General features: G+C 45.3%; 1 protein-coding gene across 3 annotated transcripts in view; it reads right to left on the reverse strand.

The window, feature by feature from the left end:
* Positions 1–4,433: 4,433 nt before the first annotated feature.
* The window catches only part of ULK2 (unc-51 like autophagy activating kinase 2), a 79,472-nt gene continuing 64,216 nt past the window's right edge, over positions 4,434–19,689 (reverse strand). For all 3 annotated transcript variants that reach the window (XM_027861846.1, XM_027861847.1, XM_027861848.1), the window contains 6 exons: positions 19,100–19,308; positions 17,558–17,736; positions 12,538–12,656; positions 12,052–12,209; positions 6,908–7,043; positions 4,434–6,167 (listed from right to left, as the gene is read on the reverse strand). In XM_027861846.1, the coding sequence (XP_027717647.1) occupies positions 6,100–6,167; positions 6,908–7,043; positions 12,052–12,209; positions 12,538–12,656; positions 17,558–17,736; positions 19,100–19,308 (869 nt within the window). In that variant the 3' untranslated portion in view covers positions 4,434–6,099. The remainder of the gene's footprint in view (positions 6,168–6,907; positions 7,044–12,051; positions 12,210–12,537; positions 12,657–17,557; positions 17,737–19,099; positions 19,309–19,689) is intronic.

The following is a 19,689-nucleotide window of genomic DNA, read 5'->3' on the forward strand; positions in this document are numbered from 1 at the left end:
TCATCTTTCTCTCTTCTATTCTGTCCCCTTCTCACAATGTGGAACCAGGAACACCCGAAAGCCTTTTTCTTTCCTTTTTTTTCCTGATAGATGGGTATGCCCAAGTATTCTTTTATGTAGCCAGTTAAAAAGGGCAGGAACCTGCTCAGTACAATACACTTGTATTCTCTTGCTACTCCTGTAGAGGCTGCAGACCAAATCCCTGACCAGGGGGTTTCCACCAGATGTTGAGTATTTCAGCAGGCTGGTCCTGGAGAACTCATCTACACACACCAGGTCCCTGCTACCCTTCTATCTGAAATCAGACCCCACCAGCCAGAGAGAGAGGCTGCCTGGCCTTTTATCACATCCCACCAGCACCAACCCCTGGTGACTGTCCTTCATGGTAAAGCTTGGAGGTTGCCTCCACTCCTGCCTTATATTTGTTTTTCTCTTTGGTGCTTAGAGATCTGGAAAAGGAGAGAAAGATAGGCAGATACCATGAAGTAAAAAGCTACATCTGAAGAGACTACAAGTGTAACTGGATATTATTATATTCTAACAACTACAAATATGAGGAATTCAGAGAAACATGAATAAGACTTGTAAGAACTGATGTAGAAGGAAACAACCGAGTCAGAAAACTGGACACGATAAGTGTAATATTAATGAAAACATCACTAAAACACATCAGAATTCTTCTAACAGTAATAGCTGCCATTTACACACTATGTGCCAGGCAGTGTGCTAAGCACTTTACAATTATCTCCTTTGATCCTCACAATGACCCTGGTGGGTAGGTGCTATTATTATCCCCATTCTACAAATGAGGAAACTGAGGCAAACAGAGGTGAAGTGACTTGTCCAAGGTCACGCAGCTAGTGAGTCTGAGGTCCACTCTGAACTTCAATCTTCCTGACTTCAGGCCAGGCGCTCTATCCACTGTGTCACCTAGCCGCCTAAGACATCAGAGTTCCTACTGAATGGAAGGACCAGTGTCAATTCCAGGAAGCAATGATGAAAACATATTCCTCTCTTCCAAGTAGAAGAGTGCAGAATATGGGGTCCTGATGCTGTGCTGGTCAGTTATTTCCCCGCTAATTTCAACAAATTTGTTTTAGTACCTTTACATACAAGGCGTTGTTCTAGATAGGTTCCCTCCCCACTCTAGTAGAGGGAGAGAAAGGAAATAAGAGATTTTTAGTTTTTAAAAAATAAAAACAAACCAAAATCCCCACGGCACTGTGCTAGGTACTGGGGGTATTGACAGTTTGTAATCCTCAAAGATCTTGTATTTTACTGAGGACAAGATAACACGGACACAAACAAGAAGGCATTAATGGCCCGGGGAAGAGGAAAGGCTTCCTCCAGGACGTTGCTCATAAGCTGACCCTTGAACAAAGGTACAGATCCAAGGGGGATTGCATTCTAGACTACCCGTGCAAAGGCATGAAGGCAGGAGAGAATGACTTGTGCTGGCAACTCATAGGCCAGTTTGTCTGGAACGAAGAAAAATGAGTTCTCCCTTCTTGCTGATAAAATGGGGGCCATTTTCTTCATCCGATTTTATCTAGAGCTTTTGGCTTCCCTGGGTCTCTCCAACCTTTAAGGAGAACAGGTTGGGTTGTGCTTAGTCCTAAAAGGTGGCTATAGGAAGCCTCCTCCAGGTAAGAGAGGAAGAGAATCCATCATCCTGGGCCAGAGGAATCAGGAGACACTTCTTCGTCTCCCTGGGATACTCATTCACTCTGACCCAGGTGGCTACAGTGCTCCTAGACCTGCCCCTCTAGCAAAGTCCCACTCCTCTGCCCTAGAAACGAGCTGAAGACGTTGGCACTTCAGGCACTTCTGATCTCAAGCTGCAGCAATAACTGATCCTCTCTTAAGATCAAAGGCTCCCAAAGTGGGGGCTGGACTGAGGGTGGCAGGTAGTAGCCTCAGGTACAGTTGGAAGGCGTTGAAAGCATAAGGAAGAGAAGATAACAACATTTTGAAAAGCTGTTCCTACAGGTTTCATCTGTTGTGCAACAAAGTTAAAACGGTAGTGATTACATTATTTTCCAAATAAACACACAAAATGCAAGTTATAACCAAGCAGTGGTCAAGTCCACCAACAGGTCTTAACAAGCAAGTGTCGGTGGGCAAGCCCATCGGGAAGTCCAGCATGTATCAGCAGGAATATGTGTATGTATGATTGTTTACAATACTATAGTTACATGATACAATGTTGCATCATCAAAATTTTAATGCATAAAAAACTACAAATTTACAATAAATTATTAAATTTAACATCATTTAAAAAAAATATTTTCTATTTTTTAAAAGTGATGCAAATTTTAAAAAAAAACTGTAAAAGGGTTAAAGAAAGTATATTTCCAGAGGGGTGCTAAGTAATTTTTTTTTCTTAAAAAGGGGTGGCAGGACAAATAAGTTTGGGAACCTCTACTTAAGATCAAGAGAGTCTATTTTAAGTGGAAAATGGGTCAAGGGCCCATCAATTTCCATTTTCTGAATGAGGGAATCCACCACAAAATAAGGGCTTCTACCTCCAAAGAGGATCTCTGCCCCAAATCTCTTGCCCATTCTGACCCAGATTCCACACAGCTGGTCCAAGCACAGATGTAAACTTGAATGAATGAACAAATATTAAGCATCTTCTACATGCCCTACACTGGGCTAAGTAACCATGCCATCCCACTACTCAAACTCTGTACGCTGCTCTTACCTCTAGAAGCAAATATAAAACCCCACTGGGCATTTGAGCCTGTCACAACCTGGCCTTCTCCATCATTCCAGCCTCATTTCACACGACTCTCCCCTTCACACACTCAGTCCGCACAAACTGGTCTTCTTACTATTTTTCACGTCAACAATCGGGTCGCCAAGCTTATAAAAAGACAAAAACCAAAGTCCCCACTACCAAGGAGTTCACATTCCATTCAGGGAGATTAATCTAAGCATCAGTGGAAGCTAGTGGAGGAATTCTTAACTCTTTTATATCCTAGACCCCTTTGGCAGCCTTGTGAAGCCTCTGGACGCCCTTCTCAAAAATTTTTTAAATGCATAAAATAGGATGGCAAAGGAAACAAAATATATTGAAATACTGTTGCCAAAGTATTCTTAAAAACAACTTAACAAACCCTAAGACCCACCTCCTCTCCATAAGGATGGATGAGACATCAAAGGATGCTAGGAGCAATAATCCAAGGCAGAGATAAGGAAGGACTAAGTAGGATAAAGAGGGAAAGAGTCAAAGTAGAACAAGCAGAATCTGTCAACTAATCAACTTCTTTTTTCCCCACCTAAAGATGCCAGGTTCAGACCAAGACACTGGGGAGGAAGGTTATATTATAAGAAAATTAGGAAAGGAAGAATGGGATGGGTGAAGAGGACACAGTAAGGAAGAAGTCTGGTCTAAATCTGCTGAGTTTTAGGGGGTGATGATGGGAGATCTCAGGAGGCATGGCCACTAAGCAATTGGAAATATGGGCCTCTGAGGAGCCATTAGGGCTGACAGAGCAAACGTGAGAATCCCCACACAAGTGATGTTAGACGATGTTAGGAGTGGATGACGATATCCAATCTGCTAGCCAAAGGGGTGCCAGATGGGGACAATTTGGGTTGTCGATCAGCTCCAGATGTCCACGATGCAGAGCCATATCTACTATGTTCATAGCATGTGCCCAGAAAGGGAGTAACGGGGACCTGGGAAAGGATGAGCCTGACCGACCCATACAGGGGTTGAGGGAAGCCTCCCCCCACTCACCCCTAACTCAAGGATCGGGAAGGACCCCCAGGAGTCACACTGGCCTTTGCGCAAATGACCAAGAACTTCTCTGAACCTCAGCAATTCTCAACTGTCAAACAAGACGCAGGGATAGTGCCTGCATCTCTCATTGGGATGACTGGGAGAAAGAGATGATGGAGGCAAAGATCCTAGAAACTGCAGAGCTTGATACAAATGGAAGAGAGAGTAAGGGTGTCTATAACCACCAGGCCCTAGTCACAGGTATGGACGGGCTCCGACCTTCCCCAGTCAGGGATATTACAGGACGCTGCAAGACCAATCACTCATCTACAAGGACAGAGACAAGCGTCTGCCACATCAATGATTTTCCCTTCTATTATCCTAATATCTGTAACAGAAAAGTGTGGGGTGTCTGGACGGGCAGTGAGGTGAGGCAGTGGACAGCTCACTGGACTTGTGGTCGGAAGACTTGAGTTCACATCTAGGCTCAATTACTAGCAGTGTGACAACCTCTGCCTCAGTTTCCTCATCTGTCAAAACAGGGATAACAGTACCTACCTCACAGGGCGGTAAACATATGTAAAGTGTTTTGCAAACCTTAAAGATAAACAGATACACATAACATTACATATACACATACACTATTATCCAAGATAAAAAGTAGCTGCCTGCCTGTCAGGAATCAAAGTTTTGGAAGAGACCAAACTGCACCTAGAAACCGCTGTCAGTTTTATTTTACCTTAATATACATTTATACAGGCGATAATAAAAAGGCTCTCACACAACAGTTCAGTGAGTTATTCCCTAGTTTCCAGAAGAATGCATGCTGTTACAAATGAGAGGTAGAAACACTGTATTAAAGACCTAAAAATACAAACATTATATAAATAAACGTTCAAATTAACTGTTGGAATTTCATACAGATAAATAAGGTAAAAATTACATTACTTTGTCAAAGTAAAGAGAAACTCATGGTTTTCATCAGTACACCAAAATGCTATCGATGCAGAGCTACTGTACAACTTTGTCAAAGAGTTCAGACCACGTTATCTAAAAGGATTAAAATGATTTTGTTCTGGAGAATGGTTTTTTCAAGTATTCAAGCAGTAAAGTAACCAAAACAAAATAAAATACAATATTGGAACCATTTCCAGAGGAGTCTTCAGGTAACTTGCCTAAACCCTCCAGGCCTTACTATTTGGTAAGCTGCAAGAATTGAGCTTGAAATGAAAAGCGCCCACCCAGGTGGGGGAGTCCCCACCCCCACTTCCTTCAGAAAAAAACAAACCTGATTTTTCATAAACTTGATGTAGAAAGCCCACATCACTAACAAACATCTAGATGACCAACCTAGGTGCGGGCCCCAACCTTCTGGGAGAGCCCCTCTCAATTTCCAGCACTGGTTCTAATACTGCCCAAGAAGCTGGAGACAGCACTTTTAACACACCCTTTGAGATCACAGGAGCTAATTAATGCACATTCTGCATGCACAACAAAAAACCGCAACCAAGCCTTATATAGGAAAAGTAAAAACAAAGTAGGAACTTAAAACATTTCCATTACTGAAAAAATTGGCAGCTGTAGACAAATAGGTAAAAAAAGGCAAAGGGTCACACGAATATAAGTTTGTACAGTCTGTTTAAAATTGTCCTAGAAGTTACGTTTGAAATTCCGCAAAGGGTTTATTTACAATAAAATGAAACTTTTTTGGAGTAAGTCCATTGTGCCTTATCTGGTGTTAAATTAAGAGTTCTGTAAAGTCCAATACAGTTGCTTTAGTAAATTAGTGCAACATGAAATCTGTTGGGAAGAGATCAAGCCTGTAGCCACGTCAGATCAAGTCCGGCTCCGGACGGAGCGGAGGCAACTTGTCATCCCTGTAAGGGGGTTTTCCCCTTTCTGGAGGCACACTCGGCAGGAGCCAAGCTCACCCCAAGAGTCAGTCGTGCCCCTATCCAGGCCAGAGGTTCCTGCTTTTTGCCTCTGGCATTTCTTGGCAGTCTGAGAGGCAAACTTTGAAGGAGACTCCACCTGCAGCAGCTTCTCCCCCACTGCCGGGGGCTGGGGGAGCGTTCGCCCTTCCCCAAGATCCTCGGGGGCAGAACAACCGCACTGAACCATCATTCAGCCCAAGGTGCACTTACCACGTTGACACTGAAACCCAGGGAGAGTGTTTCACTCCTGCTTCTAAGACACAAAAGGAAAGGAGAGCTTCTCCACCCAGCACGTCATCCCTAGTCGTTCAGGGCCGCTGTCCTTCTCTGCATCAATGGCATTCTCTTTGGTAGTCACCAATCCTCCTGGGGGGGGGGGGGGGGGGGGCTTCAGCTCCCACCTCCCTAATGTCACTGCTGCTCGGTCCATGGGAGAGGCTATGGCTCATAGACAGTCACTGCACCATAGCAGAGTGCAGACAGCCTTCTTTCAATACTAGATTTATCTGCAAGCAAAATCAGAAAATTCCCTTTAGGACAGGCATTATAAACCATGGATAGTTGGAACTAACTGAAATTTTAAAAATGACCATCATTCCCTACCCACCGCTGCACTGCCGTCTCCAGGGACCCAGACCCCACTCACAGCTGTCCAGATAAACCCAGGTTAGAGCTGGAGGGGCTGTGACAGGCCATGCCTCCCAATCCTTTCATCTTACAGGCCAAAGTAGGAGACTCTGTGAACCTCAAAGACTTTAATTTGTAACTGCTAACCTGCTCAAACGGGCAAACCTGAGAAAACGGAGATAAGCCTCATCCAACCTAGACTGTTTGTTCGGGTCGCTGAGAATGCTCTGTTTAGCACACAGCCCCACATCCAGTCCTGTAAGATGACTGTGAGCTCCCTGAGGGCAGGTACCACCTTCCACCTATTTTTACATCCCCAGCACTCAGCACAGTGCTTGGCATGTAGTAGGTGCTTCATAAATGCTGACTGACCGAATCTGCCTTGAGGTGGCTGTAAGCAAAGCGCTCACGCGTGCTCTAACCAGGATGCTACTCCCCCCTCCCCTCCAGCACTTTCACCAGGACGGATCAGGCTGGTCCTCTGAAGAGACATAACCTATGAAAGGGGTGAGATGGTTGTGAAGGAGAAACTCTGCTGAGGTGGGGTCAGAGAGGACGGGGATTTTATCAGCACTGTCCTTTTTACAGGAAGGATTGCGAGCTCCAAACGCACACTCACATTTGTGTACGTTCTCAATGTCTGCAGGGTCCTGCAGGATTTTTGTTAAGCCTTCCAAAAGAAGAGCTGCTTTGTGATACCGATACACAATATCCTCCGTCTGCTGAAACATCTCGTCAAGGGCTGCTGACTGCACCTGAGGACACAGGAAAAGATCCAAACTTTCTAAACTGTCCCAAGCAAGTAAAATGTACTTAAAACAAGACAGTCATAAATCTTGGAATTAAAGCATGTTGCATTTTGATGAAACTTTTAAAGTTGAATTAGTACACCAGTAACAATTCATATATACATACATATACATACACACACACACACACACAATAGCTAAAAGAATGGACCATTCCATTCAAGAGACAGTAAGGAAAAAAATAACTCTTATTTCAAAAGATAAAAGGTTAAATAGCCAACTTCACAATTAGCATTTTAGCATAACTGGCATATTAGCATTTCATAAAAGTAATTTTGTTAGAAGATACCTAAATAAAACACTATTACAATCTAATTTAGCCTCTTTTCCTAACCAAGGACTTTAATGTTCCCTGAGATGCAGGGTGCTTAGTCATTATGACCGCTCATTCGGTAAGGAATTCTCATTGCTGGGGTTTGGCACAATTCTGGCATTTCAAGACCCTGAAACATAAGCCCTGTGTACTGGTCCAACACCAAAGTAGAAGGGCAGTGATGGGGGAGCCTAGCCCTCCCCTAACTTCTGTGTGACCCTGGGCAAGTCCCTCAGCTTCTCTGGGCCTCAGTTTCTCCATCTGTCAAGTCAGACTAGATGACCTCCAAAGTCCCTTCCTGGCCTGGCATCCCATGAATAGCAAATGTCCCCAAAGTCCACTCTTTCTTCAGAAATGCAAATCGCGGAACTATCATCCCCATTCTAAAACCTGATGCTTCAGAATAGATGAGGCACAAGTTCTAACAAAATTAATCCACAGCACTTTGGATAAGTCGATCCCAGGAGATCCTTGAGAACGGGGACTGTCTTTTCACCTGTCCTTGTGTTCGCAGGACTGCACACAGCTCCTGGTGCTCAATAAAGCTTGTGGACTGACTGGCAATTACTGGAGGTAAAATGGGTCATTTCAACTGCACGAAATGAAGGTTTTTACACAGACAAAATGAACACCAATGGGATGAGAAGGGAAGTGGCTTACTGGGCAAAAAAAACCACTTCTCTCAGCTATCTGACAAAGCTCTGTTCCCCAAGGTACATCAGCAATTCACCGAAACACACAAGGCCAAAAGCTGCCCGGCAGGGGCCAAGCAGCCAAAGGGCAGGATGGTTTTCAGCTCCACGAAGGATGCTCCTAGTCGCTGAGAACACAAATGTCCACCAAAGCAACTCTGAAGTCTCACATCACGCTCGGCCAACGGGCATTGGTGACCGAGGCAAGGCTGGAGGGGCTCTGAAACGCCAGGCAGTGCCTGTCTCCACGCTGGTAAAGTCGTGAGTTGGCCCAAGTGCCTCCAGCCCCTCCCTACCCACTGCAGTCCCTCCATCACACCACTCTGAGAGCAGCATCAAGACCCAGTCTGTGCATGGCCTGGAGGAGCACAGAAAGCCTGGCTCGGAGGGGCTCATGCAGAGGGCTCATCAAATAAGCAGGACTCCAGAAAACACCACAGCCAAGGAGGAGCACAGAACCTGAAGCTGTGTGCCAGCAGAATGGCCAAAGGGGCCCCTGCCTCCTCTCTACCTGACCAAAGAGGGGGCCTGTGGCCATGGCCCACTGCACAGAGCAGCAGAATCCTTCAATGTGTTGGTTAATTTCGCTCAACTGGTTTTTTTTCCTCCTTTTTGTCCTTTGTTAGAAAGGCTGGATCTATGGAACAGGATGGGGAGGGTGCACTTTGATAAATGTAAGTGATGTGGAAACAAATGGTATCAATAAAATGTATTTTTAAAAACTAATCTAAAGGACATACCCACTGCAGAAATATCATTCCTTTGCCTTTAAATTATGAAATAGGTTTTAAACATATCTGTGGGTAGCAAATAAGTCCATTATGATTTAGGTATCTAAATTAGAGATCTCTACTAATTAAATTTAGATCTTTAAATATATATAATGAATCAAGAGTTGTTCTGTGCAATTAGTCTTTCATGTTATAAGGAAGCAAAGATTACCTGAAACTGCCTGGACAACTGGGTTTCACCTAATGGTGAGAATTTTAGATAAAATATCACATTTAGGCTTTGTTCAAGCTTCCCCCTCTCCCCCATTTCTGATTTTTAACATTGTTCACATCTCCATTTCAATAGATATATTTTTGGTTACAGATGATCACACAATCAATCTCCCTTTCATACTAAAACCAAGCAATTAGAGAAGTGACTTATCTTGTTTTTATGCTTCAGTAACCTGAAAACAAAATCTGAGTCTGTGCATTGCTGCTAGGTAGGTGAGTCAAAGCGTGCATTTTCTTAATGGCTTTACCACAGCCAAACTGCTTAAAATGCAGAAAAATTTTTTTATAAAAATAACATCCAATAGTTACAAGTAAAGCGTGAATAGTCAGGTCAACAAGCAACTACTAAGAGCCTACTATGTGCTAGGAACCGTCCCAAGCCCTAGGATACAGAGAAAGGCAAGACAGTCTGTTCTCCAGGACCCTTCTTACAGTCTAACAAGATGGGAGACTGTGTTGTTGTCGATCCTTTAGCCTTCATTCTCGAAGAAGACCAAGGACATCTTGATGTCTTGACTCACTGGATTTGAGCGAGGCAGAGCTGGGCAAAGTTGCCAGCCTCACCCTCTCCTCCAGTCATCAGAGATGGCAGACAATAAGCAAACAAACCATAGACAGGATAAACCAGGAGCAGTCTCAGAGAGAAAGCCCTGAGGGTAAAGAGGACCACAACGTGGAGCTCTGGCGGAGACCTGGAAGAAGCCAGAGGAAGGAAACGCGAGCGTTCCACCCACAAGGGACAGGCAGTGAGAACGCAGTCAGGATAATGAGGCCAGGACTGTTGGATCACAGAGGACATACGTGGAGGTCAATAGCGCTTAAAAAGACTAAAAAGATAGAAAGGGACCCTGTTACAGAGGCCTCTAAAAGCCAAACAGGATCATCCATTTGATCTTGGAGGTAACAGGGAGCCACTGTGGTCTGCTGACTAGTGAGCGAAAGGGGTGTGTGTGACATGGTCAGATCTGTGCTTAAGGAAGGTCACTCTGACATCGGAGGAGAGGATGGACCAGAATGGAGAGAATTATGGCAAGAAGACTGACCGAAAGACTACTGCAACAGTCCATGCCTGTGCCAGTATCAAAGGAAAGAAAGGGACAGAGATAAGCAAGTGAGGAGTAGAGAATGATGATACCATGGACAGTCATAGGCAAGTTAGGAAAAGGTGAGGGTTTGGTGGAGAAGATGGAGTTTAAGACATCTACAAGACATTAAGGGTTGGAGATGTCAGATTGGAGGTTAGGACTGCACAAATGAAAATGAGAATCATGGGCAGAGAGGTGAATATGAACTAAATCTGTGGTAGCTGATGAGATCAGGGAGAAAAGAAGACGGACCTGGGCTCTCCATCTGTGAAAATGAACAATATCCCTCGGGGATACCCACAGCAAATAGACATGACCTGGACAAAGTTCCAGAAAAAGAGAATGAGGAGTGATGAGAGAGGTACAAGAAACAGGAGAGCCATGTCACCACAGTGGAGACAGCAGCAAGGAGAAGAGGGTGGACAGGGTCAAAGGCTGATCAGTGAGCTACAGAAGGACAAGGACTGAGAAAAGTCCATTAGATTTGGCCATAAGAATGTAGGTAATTCTGGAGAGAGGTTTCCATGGGATAATGTGGCTGGAAGCCAGACTGCAGAGAGCTGAAATGAGTGGAAGGGAAGTGGGGACGCTGATTGGAGACAGCCACAAAAAGCTGGTGGGGTGTGGCACAGGACGGAGACAGAGAGAGGGGATGAAAGGTAGTGGGGATGGGGAATCAAGTGAGGATTTTCTGAGGATCAGGGAGACGTGCCTGTAAGCAGTCTGGAAAGCAGCTAGTAGATGAGGAGATTGAAGATAAACGAGGGAATGAAAGAGGGCAGGGATGACAGGATGGTTCAGTCACTGTACACACAAAAGGGTTCCCCTTGGCCAGGAGAGGGGCCTCCTCCTCGTTTGAGTCAGGGAGAAGGAGGAGTTCTCAGTGAAGGCCTGAGTTTGGTTCTCAGCCGAGAGGATCTGGGGAGGGGGAGCCATGGGATGTATAAAAGGACAGCCCTGACACCGTGAGGGCCCAACCAGCAGGATTTCCAGATTTGTCTCTGGCTTCATTCAGCAGCACATGAACAGGAGCAATCCAAGGCTAAAGTGGGGCCTTCCTCATGTTTGATTGTTCGTCCTGCTTACACGGACCCTTCTGTGCTCTGCAATGGAGGGTTGGGGGGAGGAGAGCGTAAAAATCAATTCACAGGTGTGGCTGAGCTTGACACACCCTTTTGGGGAGATGTTCCCACAGATGAGAACATGGGTCCACTGAAGTAACTCTACCACACGGCGCATCTTTCTGAAGAACAGGGCTGAGGGGGTCTGTTCAACCCTCCCACCCCTACTCTGTTCCCAACCTCCCTTTCCAAATCTCTCCACAGACTAGAACCACATCCTGGCTATCCCCTTCACAGGGACCTTGCTAGCCCACCTCAGGGCCTTTGGTTCATGCCTTTGCCATTCAGCCTGTGAAAATACTTCAAGCTTCAAGACCCACTTCAGATGCTACCACTTCCATGAAGCCTTCCCTGATTCCCACAGTTGTAAATGATTTTTCCTACAATGGACCACACAGCACCTTATAGTCTACTAGACTCTAAGTATCATTAAAGCAGGGATTGCCTTCTTCCACTGAGTGACTCCTACTGCCAAGAACTGAACTGCACACAGCAAGCACACTTCTTGAATTCAATGTGAAAATTACATGAACAATTAGGCAACAGAAAGCTTTTAGATTTATTCCCTTACAACCCAATCACAGATTCAGAGTGAAGACAACCCTGAACATTCTTTTAAAGGGAAGAAATGGTGCTAAAGAGATGACTGATGCGAGTCAACAGGTTCCCTTCAAAGACAGAAGAAGTCATATTTGGAGAGCCTCTCCTACTCCCATTTAAACCGCACAAACAGGTTTACCATTTCTACAGCACAATTGTAGATGAGTTTCTCTGCAGTCACACTGTTGATTTCATCGATGAATCTTTGCTTGTCAGAGAAGAAGCGATTCAGCTTTTCTGTAAGTTTCTTGCACATGGTGATACAGAATTTATATCTCTCATTCAGATTTTTGACAACTGGAAAAGTCAAGATACAGCACAAATTTATCAATACTAGAAATAGAAAAGATCCCCTGATTTGCCTCTTCCTACTTCATCACCCTAGCTACACAAGTAGGATTGATCTTAGAAAATGTGATTAAAAAATCCATTCTCCCCCCTAAGGCTTTCTTTTGATTAAAATAACATTAATAAAGAAGTCCTTTTGACATCTTTTTTTTCCATCTACTGCATAGCGCATACACTTTCTTCTTTTTATTTCTTAAGTAACTCCTCTAAGCTCATACTGCAATAATTAAAGGAGTCACTGAAACCAGACAGTAACTACTGTTGCTGATTTCCATACCTTGTTTAACAGCTGTAGATGGGTTCAGTTTCCCTGATTTGATCTGGGCTTTGGCAAGATGCAAAGATGACGCAAGCAGCTGGGCCGCTTTCATGTATAATACCAGCTGTTCTACTTGTCTAAAGAGGAAACACGAGGATTCAGATTTTAAACATCAGACTTAATTTCTATCAGGCTAGCTCTTTTAGCAGTCTACTAACATACATCTCACCATCCTTAGGGTAAAAAAGGAGGACGTAAAACTTCTGAAGGTAAAATGGAACGTGTTAGTCCCCAACCCTGAATGACTACGCATTAGCAAAATAGGAAAATTAAAAGAAACAAAAAGGACAGACAAGTCTCTGCCCCGATTAAAATCAGAGAATGCATACTTCCATCATTGAATATCCCACACACGTCTACAAGTGTTGCCCGAGTGGCTGTCCAATGCTGTCGTGATGCTAACGTGACCCCTTGATCTACAGGCACAGTAGCTACAGAAATAGGAAAAAGGGTCCAACCCCCTCCCTGCCAACAATGGTGACCATAAAGAGCCTCCTTTTCAGCTGACAGGCCTGGGCCAGGCATACCATCAAAGTCATGTTCTAACACAAAAAACTCACCATAATAAAAAAAAAAAAAAAAAAACCCACACACACAGGACAAAGCATTTATTTCACTGCTAAATGTTTGACAGTTACTTGTAAAATAAATGTTAAAGTTATATGAATTCCAAGCTGAGACTCACACAAATGGAAAAAAGGTCAGAGTCAACCACGGGACATAAACAAAATGTGAATTTGACCTTTTGGGAGAAGAGTATTTGGGGGAAAAGAGCCTAGGGAGGAGGGGATGAAAGGGATGGAAATGTTTATCTTCTCCAAGCCACAGTCAGACCTCTTTTCTGTGCCGAGAGCTTTGTGCTACTTCCTCTAGAGGAATACTGGCGAAGATGCCCAGACTATGGAGCACTGTCACCTGAATTTTGGCCTAAACCAATCCTTCGGCATTTTTTCTTCACATTTTAATCTGGCTACTTCCCTTTCAAATTGGGGCAAATGACTTAATTATCTACCTTTCATTCTCTGGGCCAGTGACAAAGTGGTGACTGCATCCGAGCTATCTCTCATGAGGCAAGGCAGTTAAAGGCAAACAAGTTCAGCTTTAGAGTCCCTGCAGAGGCAGCTTTCATTGTCCAGCTGCCTCCGGCTGAACGGCCTCGTCCCAGATGGGGGGTGCCGTTTCTTTCTTCAGAAGCAAAGAGAATGATTTGTGCCTTACCACATATATGCTGCTGTCTACAAACAACCGTCCCACTGGGGTGTCAGGCTTTCCAATGTGCCTGACGATCAATCTGAGGAGACCCCAGCCTCAAAGATAAGTCAAGTCACTCAAAGAAGGACCCAAGCAGCAGGCTGGGGCAGGAGAGCTGCCTCCGGATCCCCCAAAGGACAAGATTTTGTTCCGTGCCGCTCCCCAAGCTCCCCCTCCTCACCTCCACTTATGATCCTGGATTCCGTCAAGCCTCAGTTCAGAGGCCACCCTCCCTGGAGGTCTTCCTTGTCCCTTAGCTGCCAGTACCTTCCCTCTGACATCCTCCTTAAGACCTTTCCTCTCCTGAAGTCCACTTAATCAAAATTTCCTTCTCCTTCCTTTTTCAAGGAGTCCAGCACCTGCCTCACCACCTTCCTCTCCTCCCTTTCTACTGCCAGGGGCCTTCACAGCCCACAGAGGCTCCCTCCACCTCCTTCTTCCTTCACTTTGTCTCAGCCAAAGAAGGGATGGTCAAGTCAAGAGCAAGGGTGGGGTATAAAGCCCAAACAAGAAACCCTGACCGTGACCTCCCAGCCTTCTACCCTCACACATTCTAACCACGATCCTCATTCTGGCTTTATCTCCTTCTCTTTCTAATCTCACCCCAGTGCCTTGTCATCCCTACAGGGTCCTCTCCTCTCCACGCCAGCTCCCTGACACCTCCTCATGGACCACTGAACACTGCCACAGGCTTCCAAGTCTCACAGCCATACCACGTGGGTTCCCTACAAAGTCATGGCGTCCAACCTTGACCGGGGCCTCAATACAGCAGAACACGCCTTCCATTCCTCCCTAACCCATTCCCTATTTCACTCCCCACGGAAGACATTCCAAAACTTCTCCCTCCTCCAAACATCCCATATTCCTTCTTGCCCCCAATTAAGGACCCTGCAACTTACTAAGAGAAATGAGGCCATGATGGGGGCTTCCTGTCCTAGCCGCCTTCTCTTCTCCCTCTTCACTCTCTCTCACCTAATCAGCTAATTAGGTTACTATCATCCCTATGCTGATGAATCACAGATGTTTCCAGTTCTATTGTCTCCTAAGACTCAGTCCAGCACCAACAACTGTCTACTGGACATTCCAAACTGGATGCATGTCCCAGAGACGTCTTGAGCTTACCATGTCCAAAAAGGACTTCTTTCTCTGATTTCTGTTGTGGGCCCCTCCGTCCTCCTCCGAGGGCCTCAGTTCACCATCCTGGCATTTTTATCCACTCCTCCTTCTCCCTCAACCCATACACTGAATTGGGTGAGTCTGGCTGGGATCTAGGCCCTCCCCTGCAGTCATCTTGTTAGATTAGCACAAAAACCTCCTGACGTGTCTCACCCTCCCCCGGGCTCCAGGCTATCCTAGACCCAGCTGCCAAAGTTCTTGTCCTGAAGTAAAAATCTAAGGCGGTGGTGACTCTACACGGAGCTTTCAAAGCTGCCCACAATCTCCTGGGCTCCCAGGACGTGACTTTCTTTGCTGTACTCTATGATCCAACCAAACTGGCCTTTTCTCTTTTCCTCACAGGCGATGCTCCATCTGTGCTGGCCATCCCACACACCAGAAAAACCCTCCCTTCTTCCCCTCCCACTCACAGGTCCTTCTCTTCCATGGAGACAGAGTTTGAGCACCGCCTTCGACATGAAGTCACTCCCTAACCACCTCGCATGTTTGTTTTTAAATTTCCTTTAGAGTTATGCTTTATTTTTAGGCATACTTGCCTCCCCACATCTAGGATGATGTCTACCACACAGTAGGCATTTAAGAAATAACTGCTGATTGAGTGATATATACCTACATTTCCACACATCTAATATATGATGTAAGCTTCTTCAGAACAAGGACCATCATTGCTATTTTCTATCCCCTCAGCTCTTAGCATGGTGTCTGGCACATTGTGGGTGCTTAAAAGCGCTTGCTGGTTGAGAAACTTTTCCTTAACTAGCTGCGTGACCCTGGGCAAGCCACTTAACTCCAAGTGCCTCACCAAAAAGCAAAAAGAAAAAAAAAAAAAGAAAGGAAGAAAGAAAAAAAAGGGGCAGCTAGGTGGCGCAGTGCATAGAGCTCCAGCCTTGGAGTCAGGAGGACCTGAGTTCAAATCTGGCCTCAGACGCTTGACACATAACTAGCTGTGTGACCCTGGGCAAGTCACTTAACCACAAGTGCCTCACCAAAAAGCAAAAAAAAAAGAGAGAGAAACTTTTCCATCCTGAGAAACATCAGCCAGGTACCATGTACATGTCAAGAGAGAAACATCTAGAGACATTCTCCCACGGATAACAATTTAAAAGATATGGAAAGGCAATCTTCTAAAGAAAGCTAAATTATCACCAGTCATAAGAATGCTACAAACAATCACTAAAAAATTCAAATGAAAACAACTGAAGTTTTTGCTTCATGCTCTTAAACTGGCAAAAATGAAAAGGGTAAATACTGGAAAAGGCTAGAGGAAGAGGGACACATGAGTCCACTGTTGGCAGAGCTGTGCACCGGTCTCGCTGTTCTGGAAAACAATTTGGAATTATTACAAAAAAGGTTCCTAAATGATATCACTACTAGGCATCGACTCCAAGGAGGTCCAAGAGAGAGGGAAAGGTTCTGTTTGTAACAAAATAGTCGCAGCAATTGTGATAGCAACAAAGTGGAAGGAAGACGTGGCTGCCCAAACTGCTCAGGGAACAAGCATTTATTAATCAGGAGTTTGCTTTGTGTTAGGCCAGGATACAAAGAAAGACAAAAACCTGGTCCCTGCCCTCATGAAGCTCCCATTCAGGCACAGACCACCACGGTGGGGGTGAAGGTGAAAGGCCCCCTGCCCTGGGGAGCTGGAACAGTCTTCAAAGGAACCCAGAGGGATGGAATGTAAGATCACTGCATCCTAACAAACTAATGCAAATGAGAGAAACCTGGAAAGGCACGGGCAGAGGAAAATAAGCAAAATCAAGAGGACGATTGACTAGATAACCCAGACAGGACTGATGCCTCCTGGCAGAGATGGTGGGTCAGAACTACACTGTGGGACATGTGCTTCAGGCCAGCCTGTGTGCTCTGCTTGGCTGCACTTATGTGTAATAAAGAAAGGGGGAGTGGGGATTGTAAAGTGGCATGGTCATAAAAAAAAAAGGGAAAAAAGAGTGGGGCAGGCCCCCCGTTTTATGCTTCTTGGTACCAAGAGGACTCTATGTCTTTCAGTCCGTCAACAAATTGTTCCCGCGCATTTGGACGGTCAGGGAGAACACAGGGGACTAACACAAACCTCACAAAATGTCTTCTTTTCTCACCTGGCCACAGACAAACGGGGCAGTTTTTTATCCTTGTACTAAATTTAATAAAACTTCTTTAAAAAATGTGACAGATCCAAGTTTCAAATATTATCCTCTCTGATGTTTTTTGTCTACTGAATGTTCATGTTTGCTGATGGTGTTGTTCAGAATTAAAAAGAGAAGTTCTTAAAATAAGAAAAGGCACGGCAGGAGGCGCCAAGGCCTCAACAGGGCCACGGGGCGAGGCTGCCTGGCCTGCAGGGCCGCCTGCTGCTCCAGGGTCTCAGCGGCGCCTATGCAGATCCAAGTCTCTCTACAAGAAAGCATTCCCAAGTCCCACTAGTGGCCTTAACACAATGAAGCTACAGCAGGGTCTCCTCCCACCTCCCCTCTGGAAGCCTACTGTAATGGGAGTGGAGAAAAGGGAGGAAAGGCCGTTGTGTGCCACACGCCAGTGAAGGGAAGGCACATACCCCCAGTCTTTGCTCAGCTGGCTTATCTGATCTACTACTACGCTCTCCTGGATCTGATACAGCGACACGGCCGACGTGCACAGCTCGGGGTTCCCTCCCCTGATGGCCGTCAGATCCAGCACGCACTCAGTGAACGTCAGCATCGTGTTCAGATGGCGCAGTGTGTCCGTGTGCTCCCTCTGTGGGGAAGAGGAGGACATCTCTTAACACACATGCATGTCTCTACCACCGCCCACAACAGTGGTCCAGTAAGGTTCAAAGTTTCAAAGCAATTCCATTACAATTGGGCCAGGCACCGTGCTATGGGCCAGAGACAAGAAGACAAAAACAAAACGACCTCTGCTCTCAGGAACCTTACGCTCTTCTCGTTACCACCAGCTTCAGTAAACAACACCCCAACAGATTTCATCTTAAAGCTCAGGTGTACACTCCCTTATGCCGACAACACAAATTTCAAAGGTTAATTTCTCTTTGTGTCTGAGCGCTCTGCAGGGAGCACCACATTCCTCCTTCAAGGTACACATGTGTTTGTGTGACTTTGTCTTCAATCATTGTCAAACTACCCAAACGGCAGAAGATGTCTGGACAGGCCAACTGGATCGAGTGAAGGCCTGATGCACTACTCCCCTCTGCACCCTTTAGTTTAGCTTTCCCCTAATTCTGTGTCGGCATGATTAAGAAGGGATACATGACAGGGACGAAGGAATAAGTCTTACAGGCAAAAAAGAAACCCAGCTGACCAAGTGGCTCTAGGAAACTGCCACCAGTTTAATTAATAGCAAAGGCTGGTGACAGCCTACCTGCTCCTTCTCCACTGGAGACAAAAGGGAAGGCTGGCCTGACAGGGCTTTAATGAGATAAAGGAAACAGATCCTGGGGTGGGGGAGAAGCACATAAACTGCCCTCTCTCTTTCTTGGGGCCACCAGAGTGTTTGGTTTCCCAAGGCAGGAAGAGAGGGAATGATGCTCATGCCCTCATCTAGTCTGGGGAGAGAAGCAAGCTGAAAGCTCTGCGGTTTGATGGGCCTTACTGAGTTTGGAGAACAGAATTCCTAACATCCCTAAAAGTCTCATCCAGAAAGGAGTGTCTATTATTTCAGGATGCCCTTTTGAAGATTAAAAACATCAGAACACGTTCTGATTTGGTTCTCATTTGACATAAAACCCTTTGCTTGATCTGTTTATAGACAACAGGGATTCTGGAGGGGGTGGCAGGAGTAGGCTGGTCTCTAGCAACACGGGCAGTTTTCCCATTTTTAACAATCCTGAATATATGTGAGTTTTCCCTGTCTTACAGAGAAGAACAAACTGTGAAAATAAGTGATTTTTTTAGTGCTGGGCCTCCTTGGGTATTCCCTAGATCAGCACTTCTTAAACTGTGGGCTGAGAAGGTCATGTTTACTTTATTCAGAAAAGAATTAAACAGCATTTTTTGGATGAAAAAGACAAAGAAAAAAGCTTCCAAGTGTGACTCAGTGGTGCCTTTTCTAACCCATTATTGTATTAAACATGACATTAAAATGCCAAAGTCTCCGTCACTACCTCCATCAGAGTCTCTTCTGGAAGTTCTGGAGCTTCAAAAGTGATAAAGCCCTCCAAGCTAGGAGGGGACGTCCCATAGGGCGCATACTTCAGGCTCGGTGCTGCCTCTGCTCCCGGCGGAGAAGAACCCATGTAAATGCCGGGAGGGGAGCCCATGTAGACACGGCCACTGGTGGAGCAGAGAGACCCTCCAGAACTGCTGGATCCAACTGCATAGAAATAGAAAAAAAAGAAGTCTCCTGGGGATGATCCATTAATTCTTCTACTTATTTAACATCATAGGTCTAAAGACATACAAGAACCAGTGAGTCGATATCAAATGAGAAAAGAGGGAAAATACACTATTCTATCTTCATGCTTTCCGTATTCATAAAATTGGAAACCTGGCTGAATCCTATGCAAAATGTTAAGAAAAACTATTTCCCCAAAAGGAGAAACTCACTCGCAGCGCCACGTTGGTATCTAGCACAACTATCACTTTCAAAAGTTGTTTGGGTCTACTGTCACAGGCCTTCCAGGTATCATCTAAAACACCAACAACTGCTCATTTATCCTTTAAATTATTCCATCAACAGATAATTCACATTTTA

This window comes from Vombatus ursinus, unplaced genomic scaffold (genome assembly GCF_900497805.2).
Source record: "Vombatus ursinus unplaced genomic scaffold, bare-nosed wombat genome assembly UNPS02014768.1, whole genome shotgun sequence".
NCBI classification, from domain to species: domain Eukaryota; kingdom Metazoa; phylum Chordata; class Mammalia; order Diprotodontia; family Vombatidae; genus Vombatus; species Vombatus ursinus.